The sequence below is a fragment of the Sciurus vulgaris genome, assembly GCF_902686455.1.
Source record: "Sciurus vulgaris genome assembly, chromosome: 16".
Classification (NCBI taxonomy): domain Eukaryota; kingdom Metazoa; phylum Chordata; class Mammalia; order Rodentia; family Sciuridae; genus Sciurus; species Sciurus vulgaris.
Genome location: NC_136477.1, coordinates 57,753,222 through 57,776,865, shown reverse-complemented (window position 1 = coordinate 57,776,865; position 23,644 = coordinate 57,753,222). Strand labels below are relative to the sequence as shown.

Sequence of the window (23,644 nt, the reverse complement as noted above, 5' to 3'; positions counted from 1 at the left end):
TTAGCATCTCTTTGGTCACTATCCCACAGTGACAAGGCAATCAAACAGCTCCGAGGACTGCACGGTGCGTCAATGTTCCTTGGATCCCTTTATTATTGGGATTGGAAATTTTTCTCATTTACATTATTATTTAACATTTTCTTGAATGCCAGTGCTGCTCTTCACATATGGCCTGCGTAGAAAGTACATTGTATCAGCAATTAACAAATCCATAATGCCAACCGCCCCAATCCAAAGTAAGCTGCATAGATTAATGAGTCTGCAAGCAGATGTAAGAGGGCACACATTCTAAAAAATCTTTCTCAAAAATCTCTGCAAATGTGTCCAAAGCTTCTTTGAAGAGATGCTTTTGGAGCCACAGTGCTGCCCGTGATCAGAAACCAAGCGAACCCTATGGGTCAAGGTTTAAGTAACCAAACCGTCACACAGAACCTGCTTCACCCGTCTGTCACTCTGGCAGGGTCCATAAGTAAATAAGTGGTTCCATCTACCCACTTGCCTAATACAGAGACTCAGAAGCCACCTTGGGCTCCTCCTTCCTCTGCACGGGTCACTTTCAATCCCCACACCATCAACATTCTTGCGTACCCCACAGGTCCCTCCATTTCTTCCTGTCTCCTTTGCCAGGACCATAGTTTAGGTCTCTATCTTCTCTCCCCTGCACCACTACACTTGATTTATTTGCTGTGTCCCTACTCCAGCCTTTGGCCCTCACTCAGTTCATGTCACATAATGGCTCTTTTTGTTTTTTCTTTCTTGCATATGTCTATTTAACAGTAAATGAATATATATATATATATATATAATATATATATATATATTCCATTCTCTCTCTCTCTCTCACTCACACACACACACACAGGTCAGAGGTATTGCGTCTGGTACCTTTTAACTTTGCTTACCCTGGAGAGAAAAGCACAAACTGCTAAGAAGAACCAATAAAATTAAATTCTTTTTTAAATCTGTGTGGCAGGGATAACTGTGTTTTAGCCATCTCTAAATGCAGCACATTCTATACCAGGCAGGCACAGGTGGGGCATAATAATGAAGCCCCACATTCCAGCCTCATGTTACATGCCACCACAAGGCATTCCTGTCCTGTGAACATGAGCACATCTCTGGTTGGCCCTCCAGCTCTGGACAGATATTGGTCTTGGTCATGGTGATTCTTGCTGTCTAGATTCTGAAGAACCAACTTCACCCTAATAGGAAGTTTGTGCAAGAAAAAGAAGGAAAACTTCCAAACACATTTCAAATAAAAGTAGGCATTTCAGGTATCCTCAGGGAAGTTCCTTTCGGAGCATGTCTTCTTTTAAACCATGTGACTCTTTTCCTGGAGGAAACTTCCTCCTATGAGAACAGCAGGTTTTCCAACTCAGGCATGAAATCTTGTGAAATTATGCTGAATTATCACTCCCATTTGCTCAGTCTTTCTGGTCCATAGCAAACTAGTCATGTGCATCTTTCATCTAAAATTCTACCAATGTGTCTTCAACCCGTGGTCATTGAAATCATTGGTACAAAAGTGTATTTTTAGAGGTCCCACCAATTTAAGCATGGATGTGAAACCAGAAAGCAACACGCTTTACTGTTCTGACCACTCGGTCCAACAGAGGGTCTTCAGAGTGAAAAGTAAAGCCCAGTTATATATGTTTATCTAGGAATAAAGAAATCCACCCCTTCTCTTTTTGTTCCCCAAACGGAAAAATCTTTGTAGTACCAATTTTGGAAATCGATCAAAATCGATCCATGCAATTTTGGAAGTTGATCTAAACAATTGATCCATACAATTTTGGAAATTGCATGCTTTCCTGCATTTTATATTATTTCTCAAATCATCTGTTGGGTTCTCACTTCATTCAGTATCTGGACCAACCCTGAGCCCCTCTGATTAATGTTTTTGCACCAAGAGCATCTATATTCTTTATGACTGTTCACTAGGGAGAAACTTCTGAACTGCTCTGGTCTAATAACAGGGTGAATGAACCCTCTCCTACTGTTGGGTCATAACTGCATATTTGGCTAAATTGTGAACAGGTTAGAACAAACCTCACCAGTTGAATTTTGGTCTCTCCAAGACTCTTTTTAAAAATTGACTAATAGCCAACCCCAAAGAGCTACAGCGAACACTCATAATGGTGTAGAAATTTCCTGTTGTTGCTTCCTGTCTTACTCTTTGTGATACAAACACTTTGATATATTTGTTTTAGCAGCGTGTCTGAGCCCCAGGGCGTCAGGGCATAATTAGAAAAGGGCACAGACTGGAAGGAAAGGAGAGGGTAGGGGTGAGGCTGGCTTTCATAATGAAGTGGTGACTCTGGGATGTGCGAGCCCTAATTATAATTTATAATTAACCTAGGATTATACAAACCATCCAGATGAGCAAGCAGGAATGTCTCCTTTTGAGAGGATAAAGCTTTGGTGTTAACTTGAATTTGTAGTTATTAACCGCTTGAAAGAAACAAAGAGAAATATTCCATGATGGGATTAAATTCAATTGTAGTTCTCTGAAAAAAATGTCAGGATAAAGAGTTGCCAAGAGAAGTAAATGCTTTAAAAAAAAAAAAAAAAGTCAAAGTTTAAGAATGTTTGATATAAATGTCCTGTTTAAAGAACCTTGAGAGGAATATGTAAGCTATTCTGTTCCACTCTGGCCCTTTAAGCTCTCGTGTTTCTGGAACAATTTAGTAGCAAGTAGGATTCAGTTATCGTGCTTGTTTAAGGACATTTTCATGGATCCATAATGCGGTCTGCAGGCATGCATCCATTTGGAGAGAGAGAATATATCATGTTTACAGTGCCTCACCAACATATGTGGACATTTGCATTTGGAAATGGAAGTACATTCCCTCTTCAGCTGGAGTTTTACCCCTCGTTGGGAGCGATCAGAGGCTTAAAGCTGGTTGTATGCAGAGCAGCGGGCCAGACGCTCCTTCCTCTTCTGTTGAATTCCGGCATTTCTTTTCACACCTGGAATTTGTGCTTCATCACCAAATAGATGCAATATCAGAAGACAACAATCATTGTAAGCTTGGAATTAATTTTGCATCCTGATCTTCTCGAAAAGACACCTGACCTTTCAAAAGAAGTTTCTGTGACCCGGATTTCAGCATGATGTCAAACAAAACCCATGCTAGCAGGAAAATCCAATGCTAGGAATCCTTTGTACTCACCTGGGTGTGCAGCCACCACCTAATGAACCAGAGAAGTCAAATCGTTTTTAAAAACACACTGCAGCCAGAATTCCTTGTTCATGCTTAATTTTGAATATCAAAATCAAAATCAAAATGTTTTGCATTCAGAGCTTCAGATTTAGCTAGATTGAATTGATCTCCCACAATAGGCATTAATTAGTAAGCTCAACTCAGAAGCATTCAGGGGAAAGGGAAAATAGTTTGCAAAACCAGTAACCTAGGGAATGGGGAACTGGGTTCTGATAATTTCAGTTTGCCAAAAAAAAAAAAAAAAAAAAAAAACAAGGAAAGAAAGAAAACTGCAACTCCAGATGTATTATCATTTGTGACATGGCTCAAGATGGGGGACTGTGAGGAGAGTGAAGATGACAGAACTGGTGCTAACCACGGTGACAAGAACTTGAAGAGCAGCCGACGTGACATCTTTCCTATCATGCTGCCGAAAATGTCAACTTTGTGAAGGACAGTGAGAAAATGGTTTGCCGAAAACTTGAAAGGTGGATTCCAGAGATGCCCGCCGTGTCAGATGCGATATAATCTGCTGTGGCCCGAGAGACCCACTTTGGGCTCCAGAGATGGCCTGCAGGTGGGAGACCTTCCCATCCTCAGCCAGGCTCCAAAAATGACTGCGCTTGACCTGCATATTGTCTCGAGTTTGCAGGATCATGATATACAAGAAGTGAGTTGTTAGCCAGTGTGCAGTTAGGTGGAACCAGAGACCAGGGGCTGTGTTGGCGTGGCGTGGGTGCTTGTTCCTAAAGCGAGGTTTCAAAGGCATCCATGGTTCTAGTAAAAATCGGGAGCCTGGCGAAGGAGGGAATATGTGCTTTATGAACTTACATCAGTAATAGAAACTAATTCTGGATAATCTAAGCAAAAGAGAGTTGATTGGGATGATTGCCAAGTATCTCAAAGAAAAGGAGCAGAAAACTGGAATTAAGGCAAATACAGAAGAGCAGGAGGCAGGACCAAAGCGGTGGTTCTGCGTTTGAACAACCTGGGGATCCACTACAGAGAGACTGAATCGGAACTTTGAGGGGGAACTTTCCTCGTTCTAAGGTACAGTTAGGGGTCAAAAACTACTGACCTCTGAGGACGGTGTGGTCAAGGCCCAGCTACAGGTCACACAAATTCCACCTGTTTCGTCTGGGTTTGCATCATTCAGTGTAAAGATTCAAAAGAAGGTCCAGGTGGCTGAGCTGTGAGTCCAGCTCAGGTGGATAGTGACCATAAAAGGGAAGAGCTGAGCTGGTACACGCCTGTAATGCCAGCAGCTTGGGAGGCTGAGGCAGGAGGATCACAAGTTCAAAACCAGCCTCAGCAACTTAGCAAGACCCTGTCTCTAAATAAAATATTTAAAAGGGCTGGGGATGTGGCTAAGGGGTTAAGCACCTCTGGGTTTAATACCTGGTACCAAAAAAAAAAAAAAAAAAAAAAAAAAAGGTAAATAAAGAAGAAGAAGAAGGAGGAGGAGAGGAGAAGGAGAAGGAGAAGGAGAAGGAGAAGGAGAAGAGAGGAGGAGGAGGAGCTGGCCTCCTAGGAAGCCTTTCGGTATTAGTAATTAGACAACAGTTTCTTAGGATACCCACAGTGTGGCTGAGGGCATTCCTCTAAAATTAGGAGCTGTTAGAAAGTAACAATGGATGCTGAGAAGCCAAAACCTAGAGGACAGGCTCACTCTCATGCACACTCAGCCATGAGAGAGGAGACCTTCAGACCCCGAGTGTTCTGCATAAAGACACTTCTCAGCCTGGCGTTTTCTAGCTAGAAGTTTAAAATCCAGCTTCATCCCTCCTCTTCTCTCATTTTTGTGACTCCATGAGTGTTAAAAATATTGAAAAAGGAACAACACACAGAACCAGTTTTATGACAATTATAGAAACACCCCCAAATGTTTCCAGGAAGAAAACAAAAACCGAAAAATACAAAAGCCTGGCTCCTGAGAGACACCCATACAGTTCTACCAGTGCCATTTATTTTGCAGCCAGCACTGCTTGGATGGTACCTGGGGAACAGCGCAGATGCCAATTTTGCAAGGGATGAATAAATGGACCACGTACCTCTGGTGGAAGATTCCGGTTCCAAGTCCATTCCAGTCTTAGGGAAGTTCAGGACCCTGAATCCAATGTACCCTTTCAGCTGCTGGAAGAGACTCCTCTGAGTTTGTTTGTTCCTCTAGAACTGTGGTTCTCAGTGTGTGGTCTTGGAACTGTAATGCCAGAGAAGCTGCTGGCAATGCACATTCTCAGGCCCTGGCCCAAGTCCACTGATTCGGAAACTCTGGGGTGGGGCCAAGGGTGATGGGAGCTGTCACAAGCCCTCCAGGGGATGCCGAGACCTGCTTTCACTAGAGAACAACTGTTCTAGAAAAACTTATTGCTTCCACGGCAAACGGTGTTCCCCAAAATATTTTTCCAGGTTTTTGCAGTAAGTAGTTTTATCAAGGTCTAGCCAAACCTGCACAATGAACATTGACCAAGGATAAGAGGTCAATGGAAAAGAAATGGGTGTCTGATGGAATTTTTAAAGAATTACATGAAATCAGACAAAACAGGGAAAGTTTTGCTTTTAAACTGATACGGTTACAACCTGTGGTCTTTGACCAATTAATTTCCTAGGGGGAGGGGACTCTTCCTCAGTTTGTAAAATGGCATTGCCCTTCCAAATACCATTTCAGAGCAATGCTGGCAATTACAAACTTGCATTTGATGTCAGAATCACAATTTGTTTTATCACCTATTTTTGCGGGCGAACCCTGTACGACGTTCTTTACAGACTTAATGAGATTGGTTGTTTTATTTATGTTAAAATAAAACTATTCACACCGACATAGGTGATCAAGGAGCAAATTAAGGAGACTACAACAGTAAATTGGTAGTTGTTTACTTTTTTGCAGTAGTAACTTGAAGGGTGTAGAGAAAGAAGTCCGCAGAGAGGTGATACGGGAAGCAGAAGCTGCTGATATCTTAATAATTACAAATGCAATCATAACAACAAATGGCAGAAGACACAATCAAATTTTACATCTGCAATAATATTCTTTGTAGTGAGAACGAGCTGAGAAGGTGAGGTACATGTAAATGTTCAGTTTTTATCATCTCACATACAAATGAAATATCCGCCTGCCTCAAAAGGCCTGTTGGGTAATGAATGATTTGATTTTCAGTTTTCTTTACTAATAATGGCTCCAGACATCCCTAGGCTGTCCATCAAAAATGGTTTCCATGCTTTGGTGATGGTCTAGAAGCCTCTTCCTGAACTATAAATTAATAGCATTTTTCTCTGGGTTAATCATTGCAAATGAAATTATTTGAGTGGCCCTTTTCCCCAGTTGATATACATGTCAATAATAGGGATGTTCAATGCACTACCAAACTGAATTTTGTGTAAGCAAAACTCAAAGGTCAGGGCTAAAGGAAATTCTGACTTAGAAACATGAGATGTTACCAAGGAGAATGTCACATGCATTTTGCAAGGGCTAACAAGATCCCCCTGAGATTTAGGTGCAGATTCATGGACCTTTCATGTAAAACAAAAACTTTTTAAATCAACTTTGTAACAGCACATTTGAAATTTTTTCAGAAAATTTGAAGATAAGGGCTTGCACCCAGATTCTGTAGACTACTTGATATTTTGCATTTTGTTCTTTCTTTCCATGAATTTGGAAAAGTAGGAAGAAATAGACTGAAGAGTATTAAACTGTTGTTGTTGTTGTTGTTGTTGTTCATGCAGTGGGAACAGGAAAATTTTCTCATTATTCAAATAGGGTATTTTTCTTATTTAGACAGAAAGGAAGCTGACCAATTTACCCATGACAAGAGGTAGTTTGCCACCGATTGCCAAGCCTTGTGCCATCAGACTGGTGTGATAGAAAGGATTTCCCCAGCTTATGCTGGATCGTTGAGAAGGCCTATAAATAAGACCATTTGGCCTCAAGACAATTCACATTTGCAAACTGAGGAATGATCCAATACTCATCTGCAGACTGGTTCAGCCTCTAGTCAAAGCAAGTCACTCTGAGATCCAGGAAGCCAAAGGCTTTCAGTGGGTCAGATTATCCTGAGTCTAATTTGGCACAGATAAATTTGGGCTATAGATATGCACTCTCTTTATGTTTTCAACTTGAAGTGTCCATAACCAATAGGGGAAATGTGTATGTACCCAGGGGTGACACCGAAACCTGAGAATACTGTGGTTCAACTGAAATCACTTATTTATCCCAGGGCCTTTCTTGTTATTGCAATAAGCCATTGTCCCCTAAGATTGGAAAACACGTGGTTCTTCATTGAACATGGGAGTGCTTCAATTAATCTGAACATGTACTACTATCAACTGAATTTGAGCTATTTAAGAACCTTGAACACTGGGCAAGACAGACATTCACAAGCCACCTGGTTTTCATGTGCATGGTTCAGGGGTCCCAAAACCAAGTTCCTACAGGAGAGACAGATAATACAAATTCAAGATGTGGACAGGTGAGCACCACCCCAGCTGAGGAAGAAGCTGTTTGTTGATGCTGTTCTGAATTTTCAAGAGAAACCAGAAATCAGAATAGAATTTAAGAAAATATCGACAACTAGTTTCAATTTTTAAAGAAGCTGTGAGCCAAATAGAATGAGTCTAGGAGCTGGACTTCATCTGCGAGCACTCACTTGGTACATTTCACCATTTCATAAGAAAATGAGCTGTGGTTCTGCAGATGTCCCCAAAATGACAACCCCACAAAACAACCCATCCTCTTTAGAAGCCTTGCCTGAATAGCAAGGCAAGTCACAGGGATCATCGTAATTGTTGCTTCTAAAATGGACAGTTGCCTCCTGCTATAGATTTGGTTTTACGGTGTCAGCCTACGAGGTAGCCGTCACTTCATAACATGTCTTCCTTCAGGCCTGATGGAATCGGAACTGTGACTGTTGAAGAAAAGGAGCGCTTTGAAGAAATCAAAGAGAGACTCCGAGTTCTGCTGGAAAATCAGATCACACACTTTAGGTAAGGATCTGGGCTTGGACCGATAAGGAGGTTTGGTTCCCTGGTTCCCCCAAACCATCAATCTATCTGAGATATGTTGCATCTTTCAAAATAACTGAATGTTAAAAATCAGCCATTGGACATGGTATTCGGCTGTGGCTGGCCGATTTCGAATTAAGTTCATTTTCTTTCTACTCAAAGAATGAAGCCTTCCTTTTATGAGTTGATACTGGTCATCAGCCTATTATAAAAAGTTTAATGTGAAACTTCTTTAAGTTTCCTGAATGAAAAAGTTTTAAGAAAAAAAAAAAAAACTTCAATGAACTAGATCATAATCCACAGGGGGGAAAGATAGCAGTGCCCAGAAGTTTCCACCTTCCCCACACCCTCAGAAGTAGGACTGGCTGGGCTCTGCAGATCAGGAAAGAAAACTGGATCCACCGGGAGGACTGGATCTTCCCCACACACTGCAGACAAATCCAGTTCAGGACACTTCCGCCACATAGCCCATTTCTCCCTGGGAGCAAATCAGGCATTTCCAATCCTGTGCCAGTGCTTCTGGGCCAGAGATCTTGGAATAGTAATTCAGAAATAATAATAGTATTTGTAATAGTTCCAGTTTATTAAACATTACCCATGTGCCAGTCACAGGACTGGAAATCTATTTACTTATGTTTTTAAAATGGGAACAACTTTGTAAGGTAGTTTATATACTCTCCATTTAGGTATAGAGTAAATTGAGGGCAGAAGAGGTTAAGGAACTTGGCCAAGGCCACCTAGAATAGGCTGAGCTGAAGCCCGTGATGCTTTTCGTATGAAGAACCATGTTTTAAAGAGCTCATGACAGCCTGAAAGAGTTAACAGGCCTTGTAGTGGTACCTGCCAGAGTTCTATCTATGCCACCAAAGTCCTCTGCTTGAGGGAGCAAGATTTTGATGGAGGGTCCTTTGTGGATCATACACTGCAGTGAAATGCATGACCTATATAACCAAAGGTCCTGCAATAAGGAAAAACCTCAAGCAAGCAAAGAGAGCAGAGTCAGGAATTCACTCTGAGCTCACTCTTCTATTTTATGCATTATGCTTTGGGGATTTAAAGCGTGTTTGAATTTCAGCCTGTGTCAAGGAATTTTTGTTAAGTGCTGGTCTCTAGAACAATATGTAAGGTCACAGTCGAGCACACTAATGGTTTTCCTTCACAATAGAAATCTAAACACAGCCTAAGTCATCACTTTAGATATTCTTTTCTGCCGCAGACATTTGCAGAGTCCCTCTTTAGTCATTATTCACACATACACATATATACATTATATACACACATATATGGTGTGAATTCAGATTAACATAACACAATGTGACAAAATAAAAAGCATTTTCCGTTCCTCAGAGAGAGTTGCTATAGGAATCAAATCGCAGCATATTTCCTGCTAAAATGTAATCGATCTGGGCAACCTGAAGAATTTTGTGTCTTTTTTAGGTATTGCTTTCCATTTGGTCGGCCTGAAGGTGCTTTAAAAGCTACTCTCTCGCTCTTGGAAAGGGTAAGAACGAAAGTGAAAGACTTATAAGGAGATGTGCACCAAATGGCAACGAAGTAGCGTTGGTTGAATGACCCATTTTGTCGTTTTGTAAGGATTTCTTTACCACTCATCAAATATCAGAATAAAAGTAAACCCTTCATCAAACATCAGAATAAAAATGAGGAAGCTGCCAAATTGCTAGAAATTTTATCTCCAGACCCCCAAATAGTTAGGATATGTTGAAAAGATGTTCCTGGCCCTTTCCTGATGGAAGGGCAGGCTTTGGCCTCCTAATTGTGTTTTACCATTCTATGTGTTTTTTGTTTTGGGGTGGATTTTTTGAGGGGAGTACTGGGGATTGAATCTGGGGGTGCCTTACCACTGGGCTATCTCCCCAGCCCTTTATTTATGTAAACACTTATTTATTTACTTACTTACTTACTTACTAATTGAGACAGGATCTCACTAAGTTGCTGAGGCTGGCCTCAAACTTGAGATCCTCCTGTCTCAGCCTCCCACGTTGCTGAGGTTTCAGGCATGTGCCCCACACCATCCAGTCATTCTTGTGTTCTCTCTTTAACTGCCAATCTCCATCATTGCTAAGTGACCAGGAGGTAATCACAACTTATTTTAAACTCGAAGCCTTGGAACAGCGTAAAGAAGTAAGCCTGGTTCGGACCTTCTTAATAACCCCTTTTCTTTCTGCCTAAAGGTTTTGATGAAAGATATTGTTACCCCAGTGCCACAAGAGGAGGTAAAAACAGTCATCCGTAAATGTCTAGAGCAGGCAGCTCTAGTCAACTACTCACGCCTGTCTGAATATGCCAAAATTGAAGGTAAGGTTCCCTTCTGTCCCCAGTTTTGAATTTAATTATACTGTGTCTCCCTTGGGAAATCTTTTTCTTTTTTTTTTTTTTTTTTTTTTTTTTCCCCGTGGGCACCAGAAAACAGTGGTCCATCTGAGTACATTAAGCTGAAACCTGAAAGCACTTGAAATCTAGAAGCTTCTTTGTTACGATCCAATAAATGAATAAAAGAGCAGGCTCCTTGGAGACAGCCTTTGCAGGGAAAGACAGTGAATGGAGGATGTAATGAGATCACTAAGGTCTTTATGGGAGATTGTGTTGGCCCTATAAATAAATGTCTGTTCTGCTGCTAATATTCTCCTATTAAAGAATTTGGTAGGATTGCTGCCAGCCCTTCCTTCTTTAAACAGAGGGAAAAGGGGCAGTCTCTTATCTCCTGCCGATGGCATTAGAAGTAAAACAAAAACTGAATAATGCAATGTTGAGGTTTAGCCTCGCTCCTTGCAAGTATCTTGTGCTAGCTGGGCTTGGTGGCACATGCCTGTCATCCCAGTGGCACGGGAGGCTGAGGCAAGAGGATCACAAATTCCAAGTCACCCTTAGCAACTTAGCAAGGCCCTGAGCAACTTAGCAAGACCCTGTCTCAAAATAAAAAGTAAAAAATGGCCGGGATGTGGCTCAGTGGTTAAGCACCCTGGGTTCAATCTCTGGTACCAAAAAAAAAAAAAAAATCTTGTCTTGGGAGCACCTTAAACTTGATGACCAGTTAGTGTGAAGCCCTAGATGACTCAGGTTAGCTTTAGATCTCATTTGTTGCCACTACAGACCTGGGATTATTGCTACCACTGCCCTCTCAAGGTTTAGGAAAGTGGTCACTGATGGTCATACAATCACCCCAAAGGCATTTTGAGTAAACTGGAGTTGAGAAAGGTATGGTTCTCTGGGACCTGTTTCTTCGCAAAGGTATTAATCACTTTTCATTGTTACCCCGTTGGCTGCTATAGGGTGATTTGAAAACCACACCCAACTTGACCAGTGGTGTAAGTGTATAAATGTGGGAGTTTTGTGTGCAAAACTTGATGTGTCCGCATTCTGGAATTTGATGTTCTGTCACACACGAAATACACGACACTGACCAAGTCCAGAAAAGGCACAATGTCTACCTCAGGACACGACTGGGGAAGAAAAAAAAGAAAGAAAGAAACTAACCTACCACCCAGACCCTGCCACTTACCCTACCAAAGTCCTTGTTTCCTTAGAGAATTAGGTCAAGGTCCTGTCAAATTTGCAGCGTTCCGTACATCACATATTCTCCCTCTCTCAATTTTGTCTGTCTGACGATGCAAATTGTGTACCAGTGGTAATGAATTCATTGTTATGCATCCAGGGAGAAACACTTAAGAATTGGGCACTAAAAGGATGTTTATCAACTCTTGACTTGGTAATGAGTGATAAAAATAGAGGAACAAGAAGATCGATGGCTAAAGGGCTATATTAGCAAATAATTGTTTCAGCATTGACCCTCCCAGGACATAATGATTGCAACCAATGATTGCATTTGGTCAAGTCCACCAGGTACCAAAGAATTCTAGGCAAGGCCAGAGATGGGATGGGATCAGAAAACGTTCCGTTGCCACAGCTGCTCCCTCGTAGATCTTGGTCTAGCTATTACTAGTCTTTTGGTAAGATCTGCTCTCTTCTTTCAGATCAATAAATCCAAAAACAAACTTTAAGATCTGTAAGTAAAAATGCATTCATTTCCAAAGTAGATCAGCTGGTCTGTAATTTCCTTTTGTGCCTCAATTCTTCTTGGTTGTGTTAATTATCTTTTGCACTGTGACTTTTAGGTCTGGGGATTCTTTGAAGAAACCAATCCTTTTTTTCCAACTCTCTTTTCAGAGAAGTACCTCATTCCACACTACCCGCTCTCTTCTGCTTCTCTCCTTCCTTGTCCGTGATTGGCTCAGCCACTTTTTGATGTGACCCTCTGCAAAAGTGGCTGAGACCCCAATTTCAAAGCATGCTGGGATTGTTAATTCAGACAACCCAACATCCTCTGGCTGCATGTATCAGGTTTTCTTTCATGAACATAGTCCACCATGGGCTGGGACGTTGCAGCTTCAAAGATATTACTACCAGACAGCTTTCTTTCACAAGGTTCTGATCTTATCTTCAGAAAAGAAATCTTCCATTTTTGCATTTGAGCTCCCTCTGTGAGCATTAACAGCTTCGTTACCTGCGAAATCTGGAAAGAAGTTGTAGTAATATTGCTGGAGACTATGTTTATGAAGAAATACCTCAAGAGCCTTAGATACTAAAGTCTTAAATCCTTAGTATCTTGGAGCCGTAAATCAATGAAATTCTGTTTCCCCTTGACTCATGATGTTATTTGGTCATTGTATTCTTGCCAACAACTCTAGAGAGACGTGTAAAATCATGGTCACAATCTCTCTCGTGACTCACGGCATGCTGAATGGTTAATCCAGTAGATCTCGAATTTTGAAACTCCTTTTTCTTTTATCCTGTGTTGATCCCAAAATACTCTGTGGCTATTTTCCTTTGAGCTAATGTAACGTTTTCCTCTAACCTGTGACCTTTGACCTCTTTACCTCTGACCTAAGCCTCTTGCATGCCCAAATCCTCTTTTATAGGGAAAAAGAGAGAAATGTATGAGCATCCTGTCTTCTGCTTGGCCTCCCAAGTGATGGATTTAACCATTCGTGAGTACCTACCACCTCCTCACCACGCTGTCTTCACTCTTTCTGTTTTCATTATTTCAAGAAAATCCAGATCCAAACCAACTCACTCTCCTTGCTTCAAGTTTTTTAGCATTGGCTTGTCTGTTGGTTCTGTCTGTGAAACCCAGTGTGAGAAGTCCAGTCACTTTTTATCAACCTAAAACAGGTTAGACAATTAAGCCATTTGTTTGTGATAAACTCAGACTTGTCTGTAAGTTTTTCAGTTCTTCTCTGTCTGTGACCTGAATGCATTTTTACTTTGCTTGTGTGTGACCCTAATCTGTAAAGTGCTTGTCACTGGTACACAATCCAAAGGTAGCAGCGAGGCTGGGGAGCAATGCCTTAGGTGTCAGATAAAGGACATTTGGGGGCCAAGTAATGCCTTCTCCACATTTGAGGGGTCCAACCGCTATGGGTACGAGATCACATGAGGTGGTCCGCTCTCTGTAAAAATTAGATCTTATTTGCCTCCTGTCTGCTCTCTCTCAAACTGGGAAGCTTTTCCTTGTTCTCTCTGGAGATTTTGACCTGTCCTTGTCCTCTAAGCTCTGGCTAGAACATATGACTTAATTGTCATTTGGAGAGTTCATGTATGTTTCATAGCTTGATTTCACATTAAACTTAATTTGACTAATTTTCTATTTGTGCAGCATTTTCCACCTCTGTGAAGGAGCCTTTTTTTGCTGGCCCCCACACTTCGGGGCAGTGGGAACGCAAGGGCAACCTTTTCTTTCCGATATCATGTATCACACATAAGTGGGGGGCATTTGGGTCCACTTGCTCATTAATCTTGCATATGTGTTCTTGTTTCTCTCTCTCTTCTCTCCTCGTTGTGCTCTCTCTTTCAAATAGAGAATCAAAAGGACGCAGGTGAACCAATTGTATATGCATTATCGATTATCAGGACTGTTGAGTTATATTCAGTTTTTGTTTTCGTTTTCGTTTTTGTTTTTACTAGCTCCTTAAGGTATGTACTCCCAGGAGTGATGTGGAGTTGCCATAATACTTAAGGAGTTAATTTGTGCTGTCTAAATACATCTCATGCCCATTTGATGTTGACCTTTACAGAGCAGAATTTCCATAAAGGCATAAGCTTTGAAGGAAAGAATTCTGGTTTTGCTGCAGAGATTGATTTCATCTTCGGTTTCAGGACATAGTGATTTGGCCTCATGCGCGTTTAAAAATAACCCCAAAGTTACTGAACCAAACGAATCTTCCTGTTTGCTTTTCATTTCTTTCTCTTTTTCTTTTTGTTCTTGTTTTTGGTTTCGTTTTCTGTTTTCTGCCCTATGGAGAAGTTGTGTTCTTTGATGAATGTTTATTGGCCAAGACAGACGGAAGTGTGTCCGTGTTGTTCTTGTATGTATCACGTGATGACGTAGGAAGAACAGACAGGCGAATGGAGCCTGCTGGGGGTCATTGCTGGAAGTTTCACAAGAGGACAGCTCCTACCAAGTCCTCTGAATTTGGAAGTTTTCTTCTTGTTTGGTCCCCAAACTTCTAAGCCTGTTTTGAGGAGAGCTCTGGCTTAAAATGTTAATCAATGTATAGGATTAGTCATAATTTTTAAGACCTAAAAGAGTCTCAAAAAATAATAATTGTCAGATCAAAAGTTAAAACAGTTGAGCATATTACTGGACAATTCAGAAAGCATTTTTTGAGCACACGCCAATCCTTATGTTAGCAATGAATATTAGACGACTTCCAAAACTATGTTAAAGACACATGAGCCTCTGTCTCTGGTGGGGAAGGTATTCATTCATTCATTCACTCATTCAGTCACTGGACAGATGTTTAGTGGAAGCCTGACTTGTCTCAGCACAGTGTTAATAGCCAGGGACTAGGTAAACAAGAGGGAGATCACTGTTAGCCGCATGGAACATACGTGCATACGTGTAATTGACAGATTCAGTACACCGCAACACCTGTTGGTTGAGCTGTGTGTGAGAGCATCTAGGCGCTGTCAGAAAACCACAGAAGCCTTCACAAGTTGGTAAGGCTTGCATTGCATCTTGGCAGAGATGAATTAGGATCCGTTAAGGGCAGCCGGGATTGAAGATTTAGAAGGCCTTCTTGATAGGGCAAAATCTGCAAATAAGTAAAACCAAATAGCTAGTAGAAACAACTAAGACTTACTTAATGCTTATCATATACCAAGTATGATCCTACATGCTTTGTATTAACTCATTTAATCTTCAGAACCCCTTGTGGGAGATAGTCTGTTGTTGCTCCCGTTTTACAGACGAACAGACTGAGGCACAGAGAACTTAAACATGCACTCCTAGAAGCATAAGTGGTAGAGCCAGAATCTGAGCCCAGCAGGAGCATGCTCTTGATTACTCTGTAGTTTAATGTTCCACAAGCAAGGTGGGTGATGACAATGGCGAATGTTGATGGCCAAGTTAGGCATGGGGGCAAGATCTCAAAGGCCTTAATATGCCATAATCAGACAGAGCTCTGACTGTATCTCATGGTCCAAAGGTTCTCAGCCTGGACTTTATGCCCACTTTTGCATGCATCAGAGTTTCTCAGAAGAAAGATTTCCCAGGTCTCACCCCTGAAAATGACAGAGAGCCACTAGAGATTCCTTAAGCAAAAGGCAGCTTGGCAGTTTGCACTGCAGAAAAATCACACAAGTAGCAATGGACAAAAAGAACCAAAGTGCAGAAATAGAGTAAAACTGAATTTAGAAGGCAAGGTCAAACCAGAGATGGGTTTAAGGTTTGGTCCACTGAGGCTGTTCTGAGTACACCATGTCTCAGTCACGCTTTCGGTCGTAACTGCTTTGCTGACCTTTACAGTTTTGTTATTATCATCCTCCACTCTTTCAAAGTCCTCAAGGAGTAGAGCACAAATACATGGGTGGATATGGAGGTGGCAGGACCCTGCCAGAGTCCCATATGCAAATTGGGCAAGTTGGAATGCTGGGACAAGAATGCGGTCCTGTGTCCTTTAGTCAGGCTGTGCTTTAAAAGCAACAGAAATCTGCCCAAAGGACTTAAAATCAGCACACTACAGTGACACAGCCACTTCGATGTTTAAAGCAGACCAACTCACAATAGTCTGCAGGAGACTTTTTGGAGGACTTGTGTTTTCTGTGTGGTGGCATTATTAGAAATTAAGTATTTAATCCCAGTATCCCAAGGCAGGGGGAAAGATGCAAAGGACTGCTAGTCTGTGGAAAGAAAAATTGTGAGTCCTTCAAATGAAGTCTATTATTTTAAATTCTTATCTACTTGAACCGTCACACGTCTGAACCAAGCAAGCTCTAAGAAAGTCGACACTACTATTGCTGTTTTGCCTCAGTTCTTGGCTAAATACTTGCATAATTTTCAGAGCATCATGACGACTCCACTGGAATTTGAAATAAAGCAACTTTTTCCTTCACATATGCCAAGAATTTTGCAAAATTGGACAGCAAATGACTTATAGAGATAGATCTATGATAGAGCTAGAAATAGGTGGGTAGGTAGATGGATAAATGGGTATATACAAACAGAAAGTTATAGCTACTTAAGTAGGTGGATGGATACATGGATGGGTATGGTGGGTAGAAGGATGGTGGGTGGATGGGTATTTGGATGAATGGACAGAGAGATGGATAGATGGAAGGAAGGAAGGCTGCCCAGCCCACCTCAAGCCCAGGCACTGTGCTAAGGACTTCGCATGGAGGATCTGATTGAATCCTTCTTTATCTTACTCCCATAAAGAAGACCTTATTATTGCTCCATGAACAGATGAGGGAGCCGAGATTCAGGAAGACTAGTGAGTTTCTCAAGCAGAATTTGACCTCAGATCTAACTCAATGCAAACACTATAGTTTTTGTCTCTTTCCACCACTCAGATTTTCTGGCTGCAATGGTAAACATTTCAATAATGCATTCATCCAGTGAATAAGGCCCAAAGTACCCACAAACTGTAACACAGGAAGATTACAAAATAATAAAACAGTCCCAAACCATTGCCAAGTTTCTTTTCATCATGAAGTCTTCCTGAGGGCAATTGAGATTCCCTGAGATCACCAAAGAACTAAGGACTTTTATCCTGTCCTGGTGACAGAAACTTTCTAGAGTGAGTCATATCCATCCAAAGAACTTCCAAGCAGATTCTGTGGTGTGGAGATTCTGTGCCTTTTCCTGTATCCCAGCAAATTTCCCACAAGTCTAAGGCCTGTTCATCCAGAGAAGGGACCAAGCTCACAATTCCCAATAGCACACAATCCAAAGTCATCATCCTGCTTTTTCCCAAGGGACCCCTGAGGAGAAGTCTATGCCTGCAAGAACCAGGCAATCCTAAGAGGAGAGTCTCTGCTTCAGGTCTTACACACGAGGAGTTAAATGTTTCTCTTTTTACCCTTTTTGTTTCAGTGATACGTAAATCAGAGTTTTCCAAACTCAAGTTATTCTGTTCACTAGCACCACATTTATACTTTATAAAAAGTAAGTGGGGGGGGAGAGAAACATATTTCAAAGACTGTCATCAAGAAGGATTCTGGAGGAAGAGAGGATGTATTAAGAATAATTTGTTGTCCCTCAACAAATGTGAGATCCGAGTCTCTTCTATCCGCAAAAAAGATATGATGCTACAGATAATAACTCTCATATATTGAGAATTCTTTGTGTGCTCAGTAGTTATATTCATATCTCATTTAATACTTGGAAGAATCCCCTAAGTTTTTTTTTTTAATTGCCATGTTTCATTGACTCTAAAAGGTCATCAGTCATACTATGCACTACCAATGTACTAAGAGTTAAATAATGCTGTCAACTAAATTGTGACATGCCACCAAGTAAGATGCATCCAGATTTCAGAAATGTTAAAATGTGCTTTGTATACACAATTAAATCAGAAGCTATTCTCTTGTACATGGAAGTCTTGATGTACAAAGTTAAGTAACTTTCTGATTAGTTGCAGCTGAATCTGAACAAGTCTTTCTAATTCCAAACCCACATATTCGACTTCTACACTAGGAAACGCTTCAACTTTCCTAGCAACAAGATCCCAAGCCCATAAAGGGCTTCTCAAATAGTAACAAATAAAATGTAGATTTATTAGATAATCCCAAACCCTCATTTAACAGATCAGAAAAGAACCCAGATTAAAAATAAACTGAGTGACTTTCTAGTCTGCCATCTTTTGTACTGTTGGAAGCCATCTGCATTCCGCCGGACTCCCTTCTCATTCATAAGATTATAGTGCTATCCTCAATTCATTACTTGGCCTGAGCATCCCATTGGACAATTGATGACATCCAGTGTCCACATGTTAGAACACAGTTGTGCAGATCCAAGGAATCAGCCCGAACACTCAGATATTTATGATACCAAAACTTGAACTCACTTGGCTCCACTGGGTTTTCTCGTTTCTGTATCCTCACTTTTATTTTCCATGAAAGGTGCTAAGAATGATTGCTCCCCCAGAAGGCCATTTTGGAAAATTAAGACACATATTCCAAATAAAGCTCTTAGCAGTGTCTGGCACATAATAAGCACTTGCTATATATGTGTATATAGAGACTATCATTATTTGTTCATTATTATTTAAAAGGATACTCTTCCAAATCCAAATCTGTAGTGTAGACATAGTTTTTTTTATTTCCAGAATGGAACATAAGATAGTGCTTTCAAAATTTAAAGTCCAGAGGAATCCCTGGGAGTCTTAGTGAAATGTGGATTCTGATTTACTAGGTGTGTGGTGGAGACTGGAAATCTGCATTTCTAACAATGCAGGTGATACTGAATCCAAGTGATGAATCCAAGGTGAATCCAAGGATGGCTCTTCTAGTGTCAGGGAATATAGCAGGAGTTGAATTTATCTTTTCATCATACATTTCAAATAAAACATTGCAATCTAGTTCTACATATCTTTGGAATATTAAACTAAGTTCCAGGAACTATGCCAGGTACCAGGGGAGGATACCGTGAGCAAGAGCAATCACGATTCCTGCCCTTGTGGAACTACTGTAAAAGTAGGCAGGAAATAAGCAAATACAATGATCATGATAAAGTGGAAATGCAAGATGCCAAAGGAATACAGTGCAAGAGGAGTTTGCCCAGGCCAGTGTCTTTGCTATATTGCATATTGGGGACTAGGGCCAAAGGAGGACATCACGGAGATCTAGGGCTGAGCCCCAATAACTGACAGGAGTTTTCTCTGACCATGTTGCTTATCTGCTTCTATTATCTATTCCTCCAGATGCTCCAAGATCCTGTCCAAGAGAGACCATGTTTATGTACATAAATGATTACTGGATCCTTTAAAAAAAATTTATAGTTGTAGATGGACAGCATGCCTTTATTTTGTTTGTTTATTTTTTTAGGCAGTGCTAAGGATTGAACCTGCCTCACACATGTTAGGCAAGTGCTCTGCCACTGAGCTACAGTTCAGCCCTGAATGGATCCTTAATAGTGTTATTAAATCAGTATTCTTGCTATAGCAAGTAACTACTAAAGAAAAACTCAAATAACTTAAGCAAGAAAAGGGCATATTTTTAGCTGGGAACTTCCATGGAGGAATTGGACTCAGGGATGAAGAAATTTAGTTTGTTTTCATATCTCCAACTGCTAGAAGGCTTCTTTAACATGACTGGGAGTAATATAAAGTATTTGGGCAGCAAATGGCCACAGTAATCTCCAGGCTTTTATCCAAGTTAATGACCCTAGAAGAAAAAGAACTTTCTTCTCTCAGCAACTGTGTAAAATTTTAGAGAAGAATCTCATTGACCTTCCTGGGTCACATGAGAATTTCTGATCCAATCATAATGTCCAGTGTTGGTGTGGAGCACTCTGATTGGCTAGGCTGAGCTCACATGACAGCCTCTGTAAGATATGTTATTTGACTTTCCTACTAGCACTTCATGGGGTAGTGGAAAGGCAATTCCATGAGGAAGATTCCTGCATGGACAAGGACAACAGATCCACTACAGCATCCATCCAAAATTAAGCTCACTTGTCTTAGGTGGAACAGCTTAGCCCTCAGGACAAAGCCTAACTTTGAATACAAAAGCACCAAACTGGAGAAGAAGAATATCACCCATAAATGTCATTTTTCCCTTGTGGATACACTTTATTTGAATTTAAACAAAAATATTTAGGTACTGGGGATGTGGCTTAACATTAAAGACACTTGCCAACAAATAAATAATTAATTAATTAAAAATTATAAATAAGAAATATTTCTAATTATCTTAAATCCTTTTTAATGGCATTAAGACACCCAGAGTTGCTCTCTGGCTTGGAAATTGCAGTTATGGTGATTTTTTACTCAACATTTCAGCATAATACATGCAGTAAGTAACCAGGGGCAGGTGATGCTCCGGGCCATAGGAATACAGGATTCACTGGCTAAAGGGGAAGACAGACATGTCTGCATAATCTGCTCTTACAAAAGACTATGAGTGCTTAAGTAGAGCTATAGACCAAGGAATTGGGTCCTTGTCATGAAGGCCCTGCCTTATTGTGGCATATGAAGGCATAACTCTTGCTAAGAAGTACTCTCTCAAAGGTTTTTGAGGAGTGTGATCAGTTCAGATGTGTGCTTTGCAAAGATCACCACCATACTCCACGAAAGAGAACCCCAGAGGAAGAAAGGGACTAAAGGCTGGCGTGGGGGGTTTAGCAACAGAAGAGGTGGAAATAATGAGACCTGAGTCTCGTGCCCATCCACCCTGACAGGAGTGTGGGCCTGTGAGGCCGTGTGGTGGGAGAACAGATCAAGAGACATTTTGGAGGTAAAATAGACAGACTAGCCCATCCCACGTAGGTTCTCATGGAGAGAAGAAAAGATGGTTCTTATGGAAAAGAGTAGAGAAGAGGATCCATAATTCATCCATCAATCTTTCCTAACACGCTCTTCATACTGTCCAGGAGATGGACTCTCCTGAAGCAGATTCATGGAGATTCAAGGGGATCAAGCATATATCATGTGCAGTCTCACTGATGAAACTATGTAGAATGTCAACCCTGAAGGCTTTGGTCCTTGCAGCCATCATTGTAGGGAAGCGGGGTGCTCTGGAAAGCATGAAGTGTCTGCTTGGCTGTCTGTTCCTCCTGGGGTTTTTATCCACCCCACCCCCAAATCATAGCAAATTTTAGAGGCTAGTTATTTTCAGCAATAGTATAGTACAAACACTGGCATCTTCAACGGTACATCAATAGCTGGAACTTGGTAATAAGTGGGCTATCCATCTCTCTTGTGGTATTTCAGGGACTGGCAGTTCGCTTGCTGGAAGCAGAGATGGTCAGGTTATTTAAGGGCTAATTGGAGTGTCTCTGGCTTCTGGATGCTTCTCTTCCTTGGCTTAGCTGAGCATGCAGAGGAATTCTCTTTTTGTTATTCTGCAGTCACATTTAACTCTCTCTCTGGAAGCCAAGCAGATTTAATTGTGTAAACATGAGCAATGGTAATTGGGTAAATGAAGTTGGAAACCAAGGTATGATGTTTTTGTTTTGCTCTGTGAGGGAAAAAAAATAGGGAGCTTGTTTTTCTAGGGTGGCAAACCTCACTGTCAGAATTCTGGACAGACATTTGGCAGGAAGGAATCCGTTTATGAATTTCTCATCAAGACCCACTGAGCTGAAATACGTATCTGCTGCTTCTTGGGTTATGGATCAACCCCAGGGGTTCTTCATTGTTTCATTAACCACCAGATCAAGTATTTCGATACACCCATTCCTTTACCTGGGTGAAAATGGATAGGAAGTTTCCATGAGAATTACACACTCAGTTAACAAGCATTTATTGCAAAGACCATGAGAATGTGTGACAGAGATGTGCCTAACTTTAAGGCAGTGCTGTCAATGAAATATAAAATATGAACTACTTTCTCTTTTAACAATGAAAGGACCAGTCTTGCCTGCCTTGCAATAGCTATCATTTAAAACCGACTTTTTCCAAATTCTACTGACATACCATTTTTCCCCAAATAATTTAAGTAAGAAGAAACTGGCGAAGATACTTTTTTGTCCTATATTCAAAACACTCAGGTGGTCCAGCAAGAAAAGGATCCCATCAAATCTTGCTTTTCAATAGATGGTGCTGCCAGAATATTCTATTTATCCACATTAATGTCACTAGAATTCCACTTCCTATACGCCTGCAGTGAAATTCATTTTCCCAATTGAAAATTCACGCAAACCAAGAAGCAAACTTGGCAACGGAGTATGTCCCCCTCGCTGTACAGATTGCTTTGTAAACCACAACTAGCAGAAAGGAGCAGGTCCAAGGTTAATGAGACACTCATTATGGAGAGAGAAGAGTGGAGGCCATCGGTGCACCATGCCTATGTGGAGGGAGAGGCTATTGTTACAGGATGTTTGCAGTGCCGATATCATAAACCACATGACAGATGGGTCAAGAGCTGATTACGGTATTCTAACATTTGGAATAGCAAGTAACATATTTGATAAGCTGGCAAGTTTTTATATATGATTCAACCCACAATATAAAAGCCATGAGAATTCCAAATTGAAAATAATTAAATGAGCTGGAAACAATCAGATACCACACATTTTCCCCCCAAATGACAGATTTTGACATGTTGAAATTCCACAAAGGGAGCAAGAATATTTCCTAGCTCACTTGAACTAATAACAGCCCTTCATCTGCTTTTGCAAAGCAATTAATTCCAGCCCTCTCACAACGCGGAGGTAGCCAATCAACATTTATAGGCACCTTAGACTTTACCAGGATCTCTCCCACGGTTTGTTTTATTTGCTCTTGTCAGCAACCCTACGAGAGACACAGAAAAGACCTGAACACTTGAAATTGACAGGTGAGGAAACTAAACTACTTACCAGGTGTAAGGTTGCATAGAAATTAGGTAGCCTAGTGGGGACGAGAAATCAAATCCTCCAACTACTCCTATGTCGTGTCCTGTTCCTGGTCACCTGAACAGAAGCAGCAGCTATTGATACATAAGTGTTCTTCATGGTACAAAAACGTATCTTCTTTTGGTCAATGACGTTGCCAACATCATTCATGAACATCCATCTAGGTGAAACATCCAGTGTTTGCGTTCAGCCTCTGAGTGTCTCGGTAGGGGTGGTGCTGGAGACGCTGGTAAGAGTCTGTTAAATAATGTCACACACCTCTGTCACATTCAAGTAACGCCAAGAAAGCAGCAGCTCTCCGTTTGTGTTTTATCATTTTTGCTTGTTGGGTTGTTCTTTGCAGAGTTTGTCACCCTTTGTTAAAGTCACTTTGTCTCTTTTACTTTTTGTTTGTTTGTTTGTTGTTTTGTTTGTTTGTTTTTTTATCATCTCTCTTCACCTACCTGAGCAGGTCCCCCGCCACCTCCTGGGCCTCCTCCTCCACCCACCCAAACGCAGACCAGCATGTTATATCAGAGGCTCAAAGGCATGCCTAGGCCGACATCAAGTACTGTAAACTTCTATCGTTCCTTTACTCAGCAGCTTTCTA

At 41.1% G+C, this 23,644-nt stretch overlaps 1 protein-coding gene across 9 annotated transcripts in view; it reads left to right on the top strand.

The window, feature by feature from the left end:
* Window positions 1-23,644, top strand: part of CADPS (calcium dependent secretion activator) — a 483,924-nt gene that overhangs the window by 347,828 nt on the left and 112,452 nt on the right. For 3 of the 9 annotated variants that reach the window (XM_079114382.1, XM_079114378.1, XM_079114377.1), the window contains exons 14-18: window positions 8,082-8,183; window positions 9,639-9,702; window positions 10,394-10,517; window positions 13,139-13,207; window positions 14,078-14,095. In XM_079114382.1, coding sequence (XP_078970508.1) covers window positions 8,082-8,183; window positions 9,639-9,702; window positions 10,394-10,517; window positions 13,139-13,207; window positions 14,078-14,095 — 377 coding nt within the window. Of the gene's footprint in view, window positions 1-8,081; window positions 8,184-9,638; window positions 9,703-10,393; window positions 10,518-13,138; window positions 13,208-14,077; window positions 14,096-23,506; window positions 23,603-23,644 lie in introns of all 9 variants that reach the window. The other 6 variants (XM_079114383.1, XM_079114381.1, XM_079114380.1 and 3 more) reach the window with 4 other exon arrangements.